The 19090-nt window shown below is 32.8% G+C and overlaps 2 protein-coding genes across 6 annotated transcripts in view; one reads left to right on the top strand and one right to left on the bottom strand.

Annotated features, from left to right (window-relative positions):
• Positions 1-3661: 3661 nt before the first annotated feature.
• On the bottom strand, positions 3662-10719 carry LOC148605571 (gem-associated protein 8-like). 3 transcript variants are annotated; one of them, XM_088550318.1, is made up of 4 exons: positions 10565-10719; positions 8339-9034; positions 6933-6989; positions 3662-4327 (listed from the first exon to the last, which is right to left on the bottom strand). In XM_088550318.1, exons 2-4 carry the CDS (start codon positions 9009-9011, stop codon positions 4125-4127), a joined length of 933 nt encoding a protein of 310 aa, XP_088406444.1. In that variant the 5' UTR covers positions 9012-9034; positions 10565-10719; the 3' UTR covers positions 3662-4124. The 3 variants fall into 3 exon arrangements, with proteins under 3 accessions (XP_088406444.1, XP_088406446.1, XP_088406447.1); XM_088550320.1 differs by having other exon boundaries at positions 10558-10676; XM_088550321.1 differs by lacking the exon at positions 10565-10719 and adding an exon at positions 9937-10516.
• Positions 10720-10763: 44 nt separating this feature from the next.
• LOC148605570 (WD repeat-containing protein 17-like) overlaps positions 10764-19090 on the top strand; it is a 43489-nt gene continuing 35162 nt past the window's right edge. For all 3 annotated transcript variants that reach the window (XM_088550293.1, XM_088550292.1, XM_088550291.1), the window contains exons 1-2: positions 10764-10902; positions 17307-17481. In XM_088550293.1, the coding sequence (XP_088406419.1) occupies positions 17365-17481 (117 nt within the window). In that variant the 5' untranslated portion in view covers positions 10764-10902; positions 17307-17364. The remainder of the gene's footprint in view (positions 10903-17306; positions 17482-19090) is intronic.

Below are 19090 nucleotides of genomic sequence, written 5' to 3'. Positions count from 1 at the left end.
ATTAATATCCGAACCTCCTTTTTTGTCTTTAACTCAAGGGAGCCTCTTGTTTAAAGTAAAGTATAATGACCGGTACAACCAACTGTTTTAAACTATAGATATGGTCATTTCAATTATAATAAATCCAGAAAAAATTATACCAATATCATAGTTTTAAAAAAATATAGCTTTTCATATGCAGAAAATACAGATTTTAAGCCATTTTGGTACCCCAGGCAGATACAAATGGACCTCAATGTCACAGGAAAAGGACTTTTTCTTTAAAACAGATAGCTATGATGCAAGACATATAGTTTACTGGTATAAATATTATAATAACAATTGTCTGCTTTAGATACTTTTTGAAAAAATTCAGTTTTTATATGAAAAAACACCATTATTTTTCTTGCCGCATTAGAATCTGTCCATTTGAACCACTAAAAAAAGTCCACTAAAAAATTGGCTGATGACTTTTGTGACATTTCTGTGTTTAAATCAACCACACAGTTATATGGCAACTCATTTTAGCTATTTATTTGAAAGAAAAACAAAAAATAAAAAAAATATTCATTTTTTCATATATAAGAGGCAATGTATGGAAAATGACTATTTTCAAGTCCTAACCACATACTTAAAATGTGTTGTAACTTGAAAACTATCCTTTATGCAGGAGTATTACTTGCTTTAGGTTACCTGAATATAGATATGCTCATCATAAATAGTCAAGATAATAATTTTATTGAACTGATATCCTACAAATTCATGAAAACAAAATGCATTTCCAAATTTGGTCAAGATTAACCATAAATGCAAAAAACCAGAGCTACCATAAAAAATCAGGTTCAAAAGTTGGCTAATTCATCATAAAAGTGTTACCTGTATTGGGGTACTACTTTTTCAGCTGGTAAAGACCACTTGCTGAATATCCAACTTTACTTGAAAAACTGGCTTACTAGGTCTCAGTATCGTATTAATTTTCCCATAGACTTCTATAGTGAAGTGCATATTTTTAGGATTTTTTAAAAAATATGTAAATTGATTCAATAAAACTTTCACTTATGTAGCATTTCTAAGGACATGTGAAAAAATAATTTCCTGCAAAGAAAATAGGGTGAGTCCACGAAGATTGGACAGAAAAGTAGTCTTGAACTATAAATAGCCATTTTCCCTACTTTCACTTTCGTTTTGCACTCACCTAACCAACCTTTTCAGTGGAACATTTTTATGATATTATGTTAGATTTTCTTTTAAAAAAGTTCTTCATCTTACAGTGTGATGTTTGCTCTATTTTTTAAGTCATTGTTCATGTCTTTTGACAAAACATTAGTTTGTAGAGAGGCAAAAAGAAAATGCACTATATTTTTATGGCATCCATGTTTTGACGTACACCCGCTCAGGGATATGCAATACGATACTGGTACCTTTATGTAGTACCAAAAACACACTGAACCTAGACATATGCATTGTAAGTGCATTATTTGTGTGTATTATGATTAAAAGTAGTCAAAATGAAGCTGAGAATGTGTACTTTAAAATCATAATTGTAATTAACTACAAAAGTGTATGAATATTGTTTACATGTGTGAGTAATTTGCCTCCATGCTGTCAGTTAGCAGAACAGGCAAAAATGTGGATTTTCAGTATTATTTATTCAAGTAAATTTTGTGAAGAATTTCTACTATCATCGTACCATTAGCATAATGATTTTGGAAGCCTTATTTTCCCAGCTTCGCAACGGTATGCAACTTTAAGATGTCATTTGTCCTGGGAATTCACAGTGAGACTTTGAAAATTACTTTTTTAACATGTAAAGTAATGGAAACGTTAGAAGTGGTTAGTGAGACCTTAACAGGTTAAAATGAAAATTTGACCTCAGATAGATCTCATGATGCCAAGCACTTGTATCTTATGTCAGAATTTAGCTAAACCTAACGGTTTTGGAGATATATGCGAAAAAACTACTGTCTGACCCGTATGTTATAATTTTAGTAACGGCGGTCATATTTTTTCGACAAATCAAAAATCCAAACGCCAGTTCTATGCAGAATTCCCCTCGGAACATTCATACAAAGTTTACTTTCAATTGGTCAAGGAGTGTCAGAGGAGAAGATTTTTGAAAGAAAAAATAACATTGAAAATAGCTAAAAACGTTGAAAAAGGGGAATAACTCTGACATGGCTTAACGGATTCAAACAAAAAATTTATTGCGGATAGATCTCAGCATGCTAAACACTTTTATCAGGTGTCAGAATTAGCTAAACCTAACGGTTTTGGAGATATATGCGAGAAAGTAATGTCTGACCCCTATGTTCTATTTTTAGTAACAATGGCCACAATTTTTGATGGATCAAAAGTCTCCAAAACAATTCTATGCTGCAGGATACCCCTAAGAACATTCGTAACAAGTTTGGTTTCAATTGGTCGAGTGGTGTCAGAGGAGAAGATTTTTGAAAGAAATAACATTAAAATCAGCAAAAAACGTTGAAAAGGACAATAACTCCAACATAGCTTACCCTAATGGTTTTGGCCAATTTTGTCTCCATGAAGACTTTGGTAGGACTTACCATGACGATCATTTCATCATTCGAAAGTTTCATTCTATCTATTATAGTTTTCAAGATATTGACTGAAAACTGCAAAAAAAACCGTAATTTTTTGCCTTTCGAAGACAACAACTCCTATATGGAGTCGTCTGACAACTTTGATCCCTGGAGACTTTTGTAGGCCTTATAATTAGAATCATTTCATTCTATTTATCATAGTTTTCAAGATATAGGCTGAAAACTGTAAAAACAAATGTAATTTTTTCACCTCTCAAGAGTAATAACCCTTACATGGAGTCGTCTGACAACTTTGATCCCTTGGAGACTTTTGTAGGCCTTATAATTAGAATCATTTCAGCAATTGAAAGTTTCATTCTTTCTATCATAGTTAACGTTTTCAAGATATAGGCTGAAAACTGTAAAAAAAAAAAGTAATTTTTTCACCTCTCAAGGGTAATAACCCTTTACATGGAGTCGTCTGACAACTTTGATCCCCGGAGACTTTTGTAGGCCTTATAATAAGGATATTTCAGCAATTGAAAGATATTGGTCAAACCTAATGGTTTTGGAGTTACATGCAAAAATCTGCTGTCTGACCCCTATGTTCTATTTTTAGTACAGGTAACGGTGGTCATGTTTTTTTAACAGATCAAAAATCCAAACGGTCATTTTGTTAAGGATACCCTAAAAAACAAAATTTACCAACTTTCATTGAATTCTGTATAGTAGTTTTTGAGAAGAAGATTTTTTTAAAGTAATAACAATAAACAGCAAAAAACGACCAAAAGGGGCAATAACTCCAGCATGAGACAACAGATTTTCACCAAAATTTAACCACAGATAGATCTCATCATGCTGAATACTTTTATTTCGATCAGAATTTGGTTAAACCTTATGGTTTTGGAGATATATGCAAAAAACTGCTGTCTGACCCCTATGTTCTATTTTTAGTAACACCAGGCATTTTTATCAACCGATCAAAAATTTAAATGGTCATTTTGAGCGAGATGCTCTAAGGAACAGTCATTATAAGTTTCATGCAAATCTATTCAGTAGTTTCAGAGGAGAAGATGTTAATGATGACGACGGACGCCAAGTGATGGTAACAGCTCACATGGACAACAGCCAGGTGAGCTAAACAATATTTGGTTGACTTTATTGGCAAAATAAACATAAAGACTAACTATCTCTAATCAATGTCTTTTTGACACTGACATAAATGTACTCAATAACAAAAAGTTTGGCTAGTGAAAATTATACTTGGATTGGATATACATAAAACGATGTACAGAATGTAGTAGACTGTTCTGGCAATAAGTAAAGATTACAACTACATTAAAACCTGTCAACCAAATACTGAAAAATCCAAAAACCTGTCTAAACCAGACAATTTTTAAAGTCCTTTCATATCAATTTAAATGTATTCTGAACCATGATAACACAAACACATATTTAGACCTACCAAATTTAAAAAAGGGTTTCGGTTTAGAGAGGTTTCACTGTATATTAGTGGCTTCAGTACTTCATTGTTTTATAATGTTTGAGTATTATTATTTAACACTTTGAGTAGAAGTAATATTTGTAAGTACATATGTACGTCATTTATTTAAACATTATTTTAAGTGGCATATTAGGCCAGCATGGAGGTTGCTTAATGTCAACATTTCTATCATAAGTCATTTGGAGAGCGGTTTCCATCCCATGAATCATTGCAGCTCCTTTGCCATACAACTGTGTCATTTCAGAAGTTCTTCTCACACCAGGACGTTCTTTTGGAGCTTCTATAGTTGGTACTTTCTTACTTGCTGCAAAATTATTTAAAAATTACGATGAACAATTAACAGAATAAACAGTAAAAAAAAATTTTCTGCAGGGCACAGCTTGATACAACCACAGTGGCCAAACACTAAACAGTCGGGACAATATAACCATTCAAATTTGAAATAGCTTTGAATTTTCAATATGATTAGATATATGACACAGGAAAAGTGGTCACTTTTTGGCCCTTATTCCTAACTGGTTTCAGTTAAAACCAATCAAAGCAATCCTTTGGGGTATACATTTATTACCTTGTAATCTGTGGCTCTTTTGTGGCCACTTATTCTTACTAGCTCTACTCACAACTCCAAATGTTAAACCCAGTCTTCCTTTTGTTGTATGTAAGTAAAATCTATATGAGATACATTCACTTTTAACTCAAGTTATTGTTTGTACACAGGAAAATGTTTGTTTCAGGCCCATTTTTGGCCCTTTTTACAACAAGGTTCAAGTCTCAATTGCCAAAATCAATCTCAGTCGTCCTTGGTAGTATAGCACCTTGTAATACAATATCAAAAAGATCATTTCATTATAATAATCAAGTTACTGCAAGACATCAGGAAAATGCATGTTTCTGGTCCTCCCTTGTTCCCCCTTATTTCTAAAATGTTTTAAAAAAACAATCTCAATCCTCCCTTTTCCCCCCTTATTTCTAAAATGTTTTAAAAAAACAATCTCAATCTGAGTATTGTGGTGTCGACTATTGTGGAACAATATCATAGACCTTCCTTTTCTTTACTAGAATTATATACATGTACATGTAATTAAATTATATAAAATGCTTGTTTTTGGTCACTAATTCTAAAATGGTTGAGGCCATAAACCCCAAAATCAATAACAATCTTCTTTTTGTGGTTAAGAACTTTGTTATTTAACTTCTTAAAAACCAACTCACTAGTATTAGAATTAGTGCATGACAACCCAGTGTCCGCGGATGATGATGATGACAATAACAGCATCATACTGTTATATGACCGCAAAGTTTGTGCGGTTGTATTAAAAAATTATAAAATACTCTGCAGATGATTACCCAGGGATGATTTTGACCATTTTTAAATTGGTCCCCCATCGTGACAGTTTGGGATTTTTCTACAAATTGTGAATTGTCATGACTGTAAGAATCAATACTTACTAATTCAATTTTGAAATTAAATCACTGCAACTAACACTTCCCCAAGACATGCAAAATTACACACCAACATAAGTTATCGACCAGAAAATATATTCCTTAAATCTGCCTCAATGAACTTTTCACAATAGTTATAAGTTTACTGTTTTCCCCAATGAGACCCCCAACAAGGTTGTTGGATGTTGGTGGGTTACGTCCCTTTGAAAAACTTGCTAAAATGCTTGCATTTTGTAATATTAAAAACGACTATTCCGGTGAAAAATTACATGTTCCACCTACTCTTCTCTGTTCATATATGCATTGCGATTCAAAATATCAACGAAGCAGCGAAAAATGATCAAACCTTCAATAAACAATACACAGTCCCTTATCACTGAATACTACCTTGGATCATCAAGTACAAATGACAAACTGAGGAAATGACCTTGATTTTGAACAGAAGAAGGGATAAGGACAAAGACAAGAATGATGTTAAAATCCATTTAACAGATGCAGATTTGCAGTTTTATGAACAGACAATTGGACAGATATAGTTTCAAATTCCATACCAATCTAAAAGAATCTAAAACGATCTTTTGTTATATTAACATACTGTCCATTGAGATAATGCTAACAGGTTTTCTTTAGAAAAAAGCGAGTAAAACTGAAATTTTGGTATAGCGTGAAAAACTGAAAGTTAGTGTCTTTAGAAAAAATCAACAAAGCGGAACAAAATGTAAACTTGATCTGTAACTCATTAAGGTAGACTCGCATACCAAAAATTCAGCTCAATATTTGCAAGCGTTTTGAACAAAAAGTGTGTAAAACTTAATTTTTGGTAAATTATTCAAAGTTCAAGGGCCATAACTCAGACAAAAAATCAGCAGAGCAGAACGAAACATACACTAGATCTGTAACTCATAAGGGTTGCAGGGTCAGAGGAAATTCTGACTACCTTGACTGATACATGTAACCTTGACCTCAACATGCAACCCTGATCAATTTATGATTCCTTGATTCTCATGTCAGACTCAAAAGAATTATTAAAACATCCCTGTTTTGTTTATTTTTCAAAATTTTGAAGAAACTTCCATACATGGCTTCTCAAAATTTTACTATCACTTAAGGAGGCTTGCAGGTCTTATAATCTATAAAAACTTTATTGAACTTTTTCAAAATTTGATAGCTAAACTAGGAAAATGTGGGGATCCAAGCAATAAAATAACTATAGGGGGTCACCGTTCATATTTAACATCTATAGACCATGAAAAATACAGATTTTGCTTTTATAAGGTGTTTTCTCAAACAATAGAATTTACAAATATTTGAACTTTACATAAGATTTTGCTAAGATATGAGTACCAATAATTCACATTTTTTGATATTATGCGATGAAAAATGATGGGCTACCTATGATTTTTAAAATTCAAAGCCTCCTTGACAACAGCTTCAAACCAGAGAACTTTGCAGATATTGATACTAACCTTGTCCAATGTCAACTATAGAATCATTTCTTCCATCTGAAGTTTTCTTCTCTTCATCTGAAATAATGTATGCAACATTTATATTGAAGTCTGATTATATTATGAGGGGAAATTTAAATTATATACAGTAAAACCTGTATAAACTGAACCTGGATGAATCATTATAAACCAGACATCTTCTCATGTCCCTTGATTTCAGTTTCAATACCTATTAAACATGTGTAAACAAAACACTTGATTTAGCTGAAAAATGTCTCAGTCAAAAAAAAATGCCTATGTGAATCCCAGCCCCACTCCCCTATAGTCGGAAAAAATTAGTTGATTATAAAGGAATTCACTGTGCCATGACAGAGCTGCACCACCCCCCCCCTTCCATGGCCAGTCAAGATGTCCATCTTTTGAGAATCTCTAGATCCGCCTCTGAAATAGGTTAGGTTTAGACAGGTTTCAATATATTGTAAAACAGAAATTTTCCTTCAACATTAGCAACCTAAAATCAGGAAACATAAATGTGCCCCTGCTAAAATGAACATTTTATAGATACCACAGGGTTTTTACTTTAAAATTTGCTTGGAAACCCACAATAAATTTTAGTAACCAATATGTATATAAAAACAGAAGATGATGGTATGATTGCCATCCACCAAAAGTCAAGCAACGAACAATTTAACTTCTACAGGTCACCACACAATCTTCAATGATGGGCAAAACCCATACCATAAAGCAAGCTGAAAAAGTGGCTAAAATAAATTAGGAAATAAGAAAACAAAAACAAATATGAATGAACATAAAAAAACAGCAACAATCACTACAGGTTCCTGGCATAGGACAGGCACATAATGTATGTGGCAGTGTTAAACATGATTTTGAGTGCTCAACCCTCCCCCATACCTGAGATAGTGGTGAGAAAATATAACAATAAAACAAACTATAAAAATCTGTTTAATTTGGATTTATCTCTTAAAATTGCTACAGAATACAAACATTTCAACAAATAGGACAAAAGCCACCAAGTAGTATAGTTCTTAACAATCAATGCTTATTACTTAAAGGTGTGTTTTCACTTGTTGAAGACTTTCTAGTGATCTCTGAAAATATTTACTATTTTAGGATATATGCTGGTGCATTTGTTACATTTTTTTTTCTCTTGACACAGGAAATGCACAAAATCAAATTTCTGGAAATTGTGCTTTAACTCTGTTTCCAGCATGAAAATGTAATGACCCTTACAACAACCCCAGTTCTAAGCCCTAAGATCAGTATTGAAACGAAGGACAATTGAGGTATAATTTTTTTTTTGCAAATTCTGATTCTGTATTCTTGAGTATTCCTATTATGTTGTAAAAGTAAAAATAGGGAGTAACAATTTCTTTTTACAAGTAATGTTTATTGAAATCCATTGTTACCTCTTTCTTTCCTATGTTTCTCTGTCTTAGCAAAGAAATCTACCATGTCTTCAGTTATTTCCATCTCATACACTTCACTATCAGCATCAGATAATGCTGTATCATCACATGTTGTAGCTGAACTGTTAACTTCTTGCTTTGTTTTCTTTGGTTCTGATTCTATGCACTTGGCCATTGGCATTTTAAACATAGGCTGCTTGGAAGTTTTTAAATTTCTATTCTTTTTCTTTCTAGTGTTATGACATGAGTATGGTTTAGATTGTTGTGAATTACAAGTATGTCCATTTCTAAGAAGATTTTGTGCTACAGCTCTGTGGCTCTGACACCAGGCCATGGATTGTGCATAAAGTTTCCAGTATCTTTGAAACAATGGATGGAGATACCAATCCCTAGTATTCATACTTGGCAACTGAGAATCTGTTGATGTGTTGCTATGGTTACAGCTTGTACTGGTGTTTGTCCCAGTAGAGGTACATGCATCAGTAGTAATGTCACTATCAGATTTACAAGTCAATTTAATTGTTTCTGATTCTTCTGTTGATGTAAGCTGTAAAACATCAGAGGTCAGACTAGTTAGTGAACTCTCACTGGAATCTACATCAGTACTGGAGGATAGTAAATCTGAATAAGAGTCTGTCCCTGCAGCCTCTAACTTAATAGTCTCCTCTGCCATCTGTAGTATCAATTAATTATACACTGTAAATTAAAAAAAAGATGTGAATTACAGTGGTTGATAATTTTACATGACCAATAATATAAATGTACTTTAGCTACTATTGTTTAAGAAAGAATGTTTTATTAATTAAGAACTTTTTAGAGTAAAGTTGGGCATCATATGTACATTGTAGATGTGTATGAAGAAATTATTAATGTCTGATGCCTTCAAAATGCTTTAGCCTAGTCAATTTACTGGTTATTAAATCTACTACCAACTACAACACAGGTAGGTTGTCCTTCTATGCCTACATATACTCATTGCAAGTCATTTCAGCCACACTACCACCCTGGCCATAGTCACTTTGACCATAGTTACAGTATGTCAGTCACAGTATATTTCGTCCATAATTTTATTAAATATTGTATAAGGTAATAAATTTTACTTAAATTTATATTTAGGTAAATACATGATTTGATATATTAAAATTAGGGTAAATTCAATATAGTAGTTTATTGGATTTGCTTCAGTGGAAATTCTTAAATTTAAATGAACCAATTATCCGTCATTTTACATCATAAAACTGGGGTCAGATCGATCACCAGTCATTTGTTCAATCAGTCAGCGGTCATCGATCCTTCAAATAGTTGTGCCGATCGGTTTAGGGACTGTAATATACAATGTATATATTTATGAATCTAATGCAAATCAAATTACTTAATTGATTGTATATTGAAAACCATGGCCCACACGACTATGGCAGAGATGCATTATGGCTGAAAAGTACTGTGGCCAAAACGTCCTATGGCTGAGGTGACTAGAAAGCCATGTATTTGAGACCCTCAAATGAACTGTACATGAGTTTTCCTACATCCTGGCATATTGAGAATTTAATCACCTAACAATATTTCTAATACTATGTCCTTGAATGTTGAGTACCTACCATTAATAAGTCAAGGACTTGTTTATTAGTTTTCTGTATAAATAAATCTGATCTGTTCGACACTTTTGTTGTGACACACTTTTCTGATGATTGGGGGTTTGTAACGACCTTGAATACCAATACTGGTCTCTCATGGTTGATGTAAGTACAAATGTAGGTTCCATTTGTAGTAGAACCAATTGGTGTTGGTGGCGGAGCCCAGCCTTCAGGATACTTGACTGAAATACTCCGTCAAAGTATGTCAAACTATCGGCTGGGATGCTTTTTAGAAGTTCTTAGCTACTCATAGACCCCACGTGGATCTAGCAGCATTTCCCCACTCTTAACTCTCTTGGAAGTACATCTATGTACACAATTTCCAATTTGACATCTATTTTTCTATATCACTGGAAGTAGTGTATTGTTAATTCGATTAACCAATGGAATTCCACAATATGTTTTAGTAACAGTTAGTTAGGCCAAATTAATCACTTAATGATCAGTCTTGAATTTTAAAAATACATTTCCTTTAATTACATGTATCCATCAAAAAGGATATATTATTTAAACCAGTTGGTGGCAGTTGTACTAACATTTGCGTTAGCCCTAACTGTGAAATACATGGGTACTATATAACACAACCTCTTACTCTTATTGCTTTCCCTAAATGTCCCAAACAAGTTCTTCCGTTCTGATGGGATGCCTAGGACTGCTAGGACTGGGGACTGAGCTGGTGTTGACAGTATTTCCGGTTTCGCTACTTTCAGATTGCCCTTAAAATAAACTTAACATGAAAAACGTGAATCATATTCTGGGAATAATATGTATTCATGATTTTATAATGATATAACAAATCAAGTCTCCATTGTTTTTTCTTTAAGAACAGTTATAGAGTTATTCTGATATCGATGTAATGTCATGGCAAAATTTTGATTTTCCGGGTTTTAGCTAAAGAGAAAGTGATCATGTGATCGATCGGATGGCAAGGTAAACAACGTGGTAAAATTGTGTACAATTAAATAAGATATGCGTAGAACCTTTTTATAAATAGAACATTCATTTGTTTTTTGTTTTTTTGTTTTTTGTAATCTTTAAAACTAAGATAGTATTTTAAGCAATTAAGGCCATTTTGTACTCTATATATTGGCAGGCTTTTTGCATTGAACTTTACCTTAAATTGTGTTTGGCCACTTGGGATCGCGAAGCATTTTTGATAATTTCAAGTTAAAAAATATTTTCACAAGGAATATGATCACTTTTGTGTATTAATTTAAAGTTGGATGTCTGCAAAGTGGCAGGTCCAGGATTTCAGGTCATGAGCAAAGCAAGGCAAAGAGTTTGTGAAAGGGGTAAAATTTGTGAAGAATCAAGATTTCATGCTAAGGTAGTAAGAAGGAGGGGTGGTTCTACCCTACCCCTATGCATATACGTACTACACATGATTTTATATACTGGAGCCATTGCAATAATAGAATATAAAAAACCACACTGCCAGTGTACTTTAACGACTTACCAGATATTTTAACTCATCATAATCTAAGGTTCCCCGATGATAAAAAATTACTGATCAGTACTATATATTGTAAGTAATGACTCTTACATAATGAATTCAAAAAAGGTATTAATAAACTATGTGATTGGTTGGATAAGGAGGAATCACCATTGTGTGTTTGTAAATGCTGACAGATGCACTTTTGGAAGTAGTGAGAATGACTCATGATATACATGTACATGTACCAAGCTTGATTGTGATGACCAGTGTGTACAATATGTACATATTGTTAATGGAGAAAAGACTTACATGTAGGTATAACCTTCAAATCAAATCAAATATCTGAAATACACATTGAAAAAATTGGATAGAATACTAGGTATGATAAGAAAATCTTTTGAACATATGGAGAAAATCATATCAGTGTTTATACTGTAACAGGAGAGCATGATTTGACTCAGAAAAATTATATGCTGCCACTGAGGATCAAACCCTAGACTGCTCGGTGACAAGCTAGCGAAGAACCGATTCGACTAAAGAATTAATCCTTTAGCCAAGTCAGTTAACTAGCTCTTTAAATCTCACTAACTACTACAACGCAGGTAGGCCATCCTGCCACATTTCCCCCACCTTAAGAGTCTTTGTACCATGAACGACTCTTAACACTAGCTCAATAGCTAACCAAACCCTGTGGGATTTTTAGTTGGGCGCCAAATGTAATGGGAGAGCATGATTTGATTCACAAAATTATACACCGCCACCAAGGACTGAACCCTAGACCACACGTGACAAGCCAGCAACAAACCGATTCAGCTTAAGAATTAATCCTTAAGCCAAGTCATTTAACTGGCTATTTAAATCTCACTACTTACTACAACGCAGGTAGGCCGTCCTGCCACAATACAATGTTCATTTAAGTCAATAGCCAGTTTTAGTTCAGTAAATAAAAGATATTCATTTCACATTGGTATGGAACTTGAAGATGTCATTTGTCCTGGGAATTCACAGTGAAACTTCGAAAATTACTTTTTTAATATGTAAAGTAATGGAAATGTTAGAAGTGGTGAGTGAGACTATAAGCTAATTATGGCATATTTCAGAGAAATGCATAACTTGAGGAAAATTGCCTTTCCTGGTCAGTATTTCTATTTTCCCATAAAATCAGTGTAGTGATAGTGGTAATCTGGGTATATTTGAAGAGGTGCCTTGTGCAAGATATTGTAAAAAACAATATAGCAACAAGATTTTTATCAGTAAAACTGACTAGTAACTTGACATCATCCCTGAAATATGTAATGTCACTGCTTGGGATATTCAAAGTACTCAAATTGTCACACAGCAGAGACTACGTATCACACAGTGATGAAATAAGCATGATATTAATTGTTGAAATTTGTCCTTTTTCATAATGATCAATGACATTAACTACTACAACTTCTTTAATTATCATAGGTATCAGATTGGTATGACTAGTCACACGTGTTCCTAAAATTGTCATTTTAAGTAATTTAGGGAAAATATCACTGAAGAGCATGATATAAAAATGGCCATGTCTGTGTAATCCCATGTCTGATTTTGATAGTTTTTGTATTATTAGACTTGCAATACCTGAAGCTTTCATAAAATGTAAAAAAGAAAAACAGAAAATTTTCTTAAGGTCTCACTAACCACTTATGCCACAAATGGCCAGCCCATTATGTAGTACCAAAAACACACTGAACCTAGACCTATGCATTGTAAGTGCATTATTTGTGTGTATTCTGATTAAAAGTAGTCATAATAAAGCTGAGAATGTGTACTTTATAATCATATTTGTAATTTACTACAAAAGTGTATGAATTTTGTTTACATATGTGAGTAATTTGCCTCCATGCTGTCATTTAGCAGAAAAGGTAGAAATGTAGATTTTCAATATTATTTTTTCAAGTAAATTTTGTGAAGAATTTCTACAATCATTGTACCATTAGCATAAAAATTTTGAAAGCCTTATTTTCCAAGCTACGCAATGGTATGCAACATTAATGTCATTTGTCCTAGGAATTCACAATGAAACTGAAAATCATTTTTTTAACATGTAAAGGAATGGAAACATTAGAAGTGGTCAGTGAGACCTCACATGTTAAAGTCTCATTGCCTAATTCCACTGAAATTGTTCAAGGGATTTTGAGAATATTTTATAATTCTTATTGAAAGGTTGGGCACCATGGAGGAATACAATAACTGTTTAATGACTCTCTAACATGTCTTGAGGGAGATAATTTATTTGAAGGATTTTTACATTAAACTTCATTTGCAGTGGGGAGGGATATTTTTTTTGTGAGGTTGCTACAGTATTACCTATGGCATATGACTCATTCCTTTGAAATAACAAAGCATAAGGTTTCCTGCAAATCAGGATAAATTTTACTTTCTATATGCTTTAAGTAGTGTATATCAAATACATTGTAAGTTGTTTTGCAAAATTAAGAGATAGTTGTTTCCTTGTACATAAAGCAGCCAAAATGTTTCCTTTTTGGAAAGAATAAAGAAGGTAAAGTAACTACATGTACAATGAACATAATGTGATCTAACGATAGAATAGAGATGTAAGGAATAGTCTTGTTACATCGTTTGCCAGGTGGTATATAGTAATAAGTTGTGTGTGTCCTTCCATCCAAACTTCTTTCTGGCCATGCTTTTGTTTGTACTACCTCCTGTACTTCTGTTATGCAGAGCCTGGTTACACATCTCTTAAATGTTAGTCCTCCAAAACCACTGTTATGCAGAGCCTGGGTACACATCTCATAAATGTTAGCAGGTGCGGATCCAAGGACTGGCATGTCGGGCGTATGCTCCCCTAAATTTTTCATCACAAGTTTCATCCCATATTTTTTTTGCCTTGCTTTGCACAGCATTTGATTCAATTAATGCCCCCCTAAACTTAAATCCTGGATCCGCCCTTGGTTAGTCCTCCAAAACCACTGTTATGCAGAGCCTAGGTACACATCGCTTAAATGTTAGTCCTTCTTACACCACTGTTTAACCATCACTTAAATGTAAGTCTTCTAAAACCACTGTTATGCAGAGCCTGGGTACATATCTCTTGTCTGTTAGTCCTTCTACACCAGTGTTATTCAGAGGCTGGGTTCACATCTCTTGTCTTAGTCTTCCAAAACCAGCCTGTGTTCACATCTCTTATCTGTTTGTTCTCTTACACCACTGTTATGCAGAGCCTGGGTTCATATCTCTTGTCTGTTGGTCCTTCTACACCTTCATTTGGAATTTAATGATACTTTCACAGAATCTTTATTATATGTACATTTTGTACTCCCATTGTGCACCGTATGCTTTAGATTTTATATTAAATTGATTTGAAGGTTTAAATGTGGACCTTGTCATTTATGAACACAGAAACTTGGGGGTTCCCGTCCTTTATCAGTTACTTCCCCTGCACCTCTGAATAGAATTTATTGAAAATTTCACTGAATCAATATGACATATTCTCATTGTGCACCTCCTACGTTAGATTTGATTTGATTTTTTTTTTCATTTTTGGTCTCAAAAATGAATTACATTTCAAGAAAGAATAATACAAAATGTGAGGATAAATAGACATATATCAAGGGCCAATGCGATATTATAAAAGGGGCTCTAGGCCATTATTATCCCAATTTTGCCTAAATTTTGTACAAAATTAACAAAATTTTCAATATGAAGATCTACCCCCCAGAATCACTGAATTCAATGTAGTGTATGTTTTTTTTAACAGTACATATCCAAAGTAAACTTAAATGATAGATTCTCATCCAACCTTCAAAATAATATGGGGCGGGTGGGAGGATTTTATTTTTTATTTCTAACCAGACATTTGTTAGCCTAATTTTAGCCTTTTTAAGTACCGGTAAAGATATATTTTAAATCCATAGCCACATCAATATCAGAAAAGTAAGTTCAAGAAACGTCATTTGAGTCACCAAGAAATGAAAGATTTGTGTATAATAGTATCTCAATACTAGAAACTGATGCAAAAAAAATGGTGATTTTTTTGTATTTTCGTCAATACTTTAATGGCGGGAGAATCTACTAAACAATTTGGTCCAAGTGTACTTACTCGTATATAAATTTCCTCTTTTAATGATGGACAGATTTCTTGTTTTTGAGGTAAGCCTTTCAGTTAATGGATATATATTTATGGTTATTAGGCTTCTGTTTGTAAAAAAATTCAGAACCGGAAGAAATTAACTCATGCTGTCTTCCTTTTTTGTATAATTGTCTTATAAATATCACAAGGTGAAATTATTGTCCTGTTCCAGCAATAGCCTGCATATGTTGAAGGGATTAGAACTCAAATCTTTGGTAATCTGTTTTATATTGATTTACAATATAAATGCATCCATGTCTTCCTCAATTTTAAAGTTACAGAATAAATTATTTCCATGTAATGTGAAATCTAGCAGATAATCAATGTTTTCTCTTCACTTGTAATCATAATGATTACTTATAGATTACTTATGTATCCATTCTGTTGATGCTTGATTACTTTTCTTGCTGTCATAAAACTCAGTGCACAGGAGCATTTCTTTGTAGCCAATTTGATACTGGTAGGTACAGAATAATAGAATAGTCATGTAATATAAGGAATACATATTATTACGTGTACATGCAAAGAAACATGCAGATTTATGTCCTGAAGATGTATAATGTGTACAATGATCTATTTGTTCCATTTAAAACTGTCATTTTAGTTTGCTACAGCAATTGGGATAAAAATTTTGGCAATGAGACATTCTATAACATTACTTGTAAACATTTCAGATTTCAATAAGACATTTTCATTTTGAATGTGATAAATGATGCAAGACTCTCTGTAATCCCAGTCATTGTTACTGCTCCAGTAAAAATTTTAATTTAATGTTTTTGTTGGTCTCATCACAGTCAATTGAATTTTAGTGATAAAAATATTAAAAATTGTAGATAAATATGGTATTCAAATGACTGTGGTTATAGAAAGATTTGTAAATAATTTAATTGCTTTATTCATACTCTTCTAATTTATTTTTGTTTGTTCATGTATATAATGTAGACTAACTCTGATAGATGTGTTAACACACTTAACTAAAGTATACCATTTTTAACTATATACATTCTTGTTAACTTGTTATAAATGTATTCTTTAAAAAAAATATTAATCTATTGTATGCACCTCTCTGATCAGATCAAACCAGCTTGTATTAACATAAGTAAATATATAGGTAGAGTGTTTTATCAGCGATAAGATTTCAAGGTACACTAGGGAAATTGATGTGGGAATCATGGATATCCCCAAAGGGAAAAAGGTCTGTACCAGTAACTCCAGAACATATTTATAAACATGTTAATTGAACTTTGACCTTGTATTTAAGTTTGAAAGGATTTATTTGAAGAGTTCTTTCATTGTTATCTGTGACATGAGCATCAGCATAACTGATCAGTCAGGGCTATAGTTACAAAATTTAAATGTAGTTTTCAAGAATGTGTAATCTTGAACCATTTGCAGTTCTTAACAAAAGGTACACCCAATGAACACTAAAAATCCTTTATAAAACATTAGCACTTGGGTAACCATAATTTTGATTAAAAGCCTTGTAGCAAGTCTGCTTCACATGCAATTTTGCATGTTTTACTTAATTCAATCTTTCTGCATTGAATTTTTGATTATAGTGTTTTGCAATTTCTATAGAGTGTTTTTGCTTATAATCAAAATGATGCCACTATACAGGCAATAGCATAATGTACTAAGTACTTGTATGATGACCAAGGCTAGAAGTCTTCATATACAAATGTAGCCAATATAAATTAGGTTTAAATAATTTGCATATGTACTTTGATGTATTCAAGTTTTACAGCTAGGTCATTTAACATTAATTTCATTTACTTTTAGGTTAACTAGCCCTCACATTTATAACATCATGTGGAATAGTTGAGATACTGATAGAATAATGGCAAAGCAGGTAGGAGTATTACCTGCAGGGTGCCAGCCTTGGAATGTTGATGTTGTGGCCGCCAGTGGAGATAGATTTGTGTATTGTGCTACGCTATGTGTCTACATTTATCAGGTATGTCTGAATAGTTTCACAGCTCTAAAGAACTTATGCCATTTATGCTAAACCCCATCTACACAGTCATGTACATAAATTTGATCTCTTTATTATAGAACTACTGTTAGCATTGTTAGATTATATTATTCTAGTTTTTAGTTCTTGTTCTTTGATCATTTGCATAAAATATTATGATATTATTGATATCTTTACTGGCCAAGTCCAATGTAACACAGAAATCATTGCATAGTTAATAATTAATTAAGCCAATGACAGCAAAGAAATGAAATTAATATTGATTGATAGAGGATATCTTTAGATATTGAGAAAAGTAACACAGATTCAAGCAGCATCTATACACAACAGTATTACAGGTGTTTCCACTACTGACAATAAACAGAATCTTATAACCCATCTGTTGAACAATTAATTTTCAAATGTTTGACTGTTATGACTATACCCATATTATAATTATGTTGTAGATTGAGTTCCCCCAGTACCTTGATTGTCAATTTCTTTGTTAACGACAAATAAATTGTTTCTCTGAACCTTATGTAATATTGTGGTATATACTATATATTCTCCACTTCAACCTGTGCTGATTCTTCATATCTGTTTGCTATATGTTAGTATATCTAAGCTTTGTTGGAGTTTTTGCCCTTTTTGACATTTTTTGCTATGTTTTTACTTTAAAAAATCTTTTCCCTTGACACTGTTGCACCAATTAAAACCAAACTTGGTGTGAATGTTTCTTTCTGCCTAGAATTTTTTATCTGTGGAAAAACGTGGCTGCTGTTACTTAAAATAGAACATAGGTGTCAGACAGCAGTTTTTAGCATATATCTCCAAAATTGTTTGATTTAGCCAAATTCTGATGTGGTAAAAGTATTCAGCATGAGGTATCAATCTTGTATTACATATTCCTGAGCAGGTGTACATCAAAATATGGAGGCTAAAAAATATAGTGCACTTGCTTTTTGCCTTTTCCTGTTTTTGATTCGTGGCAAATGATTATCATTTTTCATCAAAACTACAGGGTAAATATCAAGTTGTTTTTAAGGAAAAACAGTATTTTCATGATAAATAATGCTTCAGAAAAGGGGTCTATTTTATGAACTCAAAATAAAAGTGAAAGAAGAAAAAGTCTATTTTTAGTTCGACCTGTCTTGGTGTACCAAAGTTCGTGCCCTTTTTTTGACATTTCCTTATTGGAAAAATGTGGTCAAAAGTTAGACTGAAACTCTTTGTCTATTACATGAAAATCGTGAAAATTTAAGGTATACTATAGAAGCCTATGGGGCAAAGAATACAAGACTGAGACTATGATGAGATCTAGCTGTGGTTAAATTTCATGTAATTTAGTTAATCCATGTAGGAGTTATTGCCCTTTTTGGACATTTTTACTCTATTTTTATTATTATTATTATCTAAAAAGCTCTTCTCAGAAACTACTGTACAGAATTCAATAAAAGTTGGTATAATTGTACCTTTGGGTGTCATGCACAAAATGATAGTTCAGGTTTTTATCTGTGAAAAGACATGGTCACTGTTACTAAAAATAGAACATAAGGGTCAGACAGCAGTTTCTTGCACATATTTCCTAAAACATTAGGTTTAGCCAAATTCT

Source organism: Perna viridis, chromosome 10, assembly GCF_037379345.1.
Source record: "Perna viridis isolate PV_CMFRI_1.1 ecotype Kerala chromosome 10, ASM3737934v1, whole genome shotgun sequence".
In the NCBI taxonomy this organism is placed as follows: Eukaryota; Metazoa; Mollusca; class Bivalvia; order Mytilida; family Mytilidae; genus Perna; species Perna viridis.
This window is presented reverse-complemented; position numbering and strand designations above follow the sequence as displayed.

What these genes read in the sequence shown, in the direction of transcription:
- LOC148605571 (XM_088550318.1), bottom strand. Translation starts at nt 9,011, where the DNA reads ATGGCAGAGGAGACTATTAAGTTAGAGGCTGCAGGGACAGACTCTTAT. An exon ending in GAAACATAGGAAAGAAAGAG is followed by an intron (nt 6,990 to 8,338) that starts GTAACAATGGAT and finishes ACATTATTTCAG; the next exon opens with ATGAAGAGAAGAAAACTTCA. An exon ending in TATAGTTGACATTGGACAAG is followed by an intron (nt 4,328 to 6,932) that starts GTTAGTATCAAT and finishes ATAATTTTGCAG; the next exon opens with CAAGTAAGAAAGTACCAACT.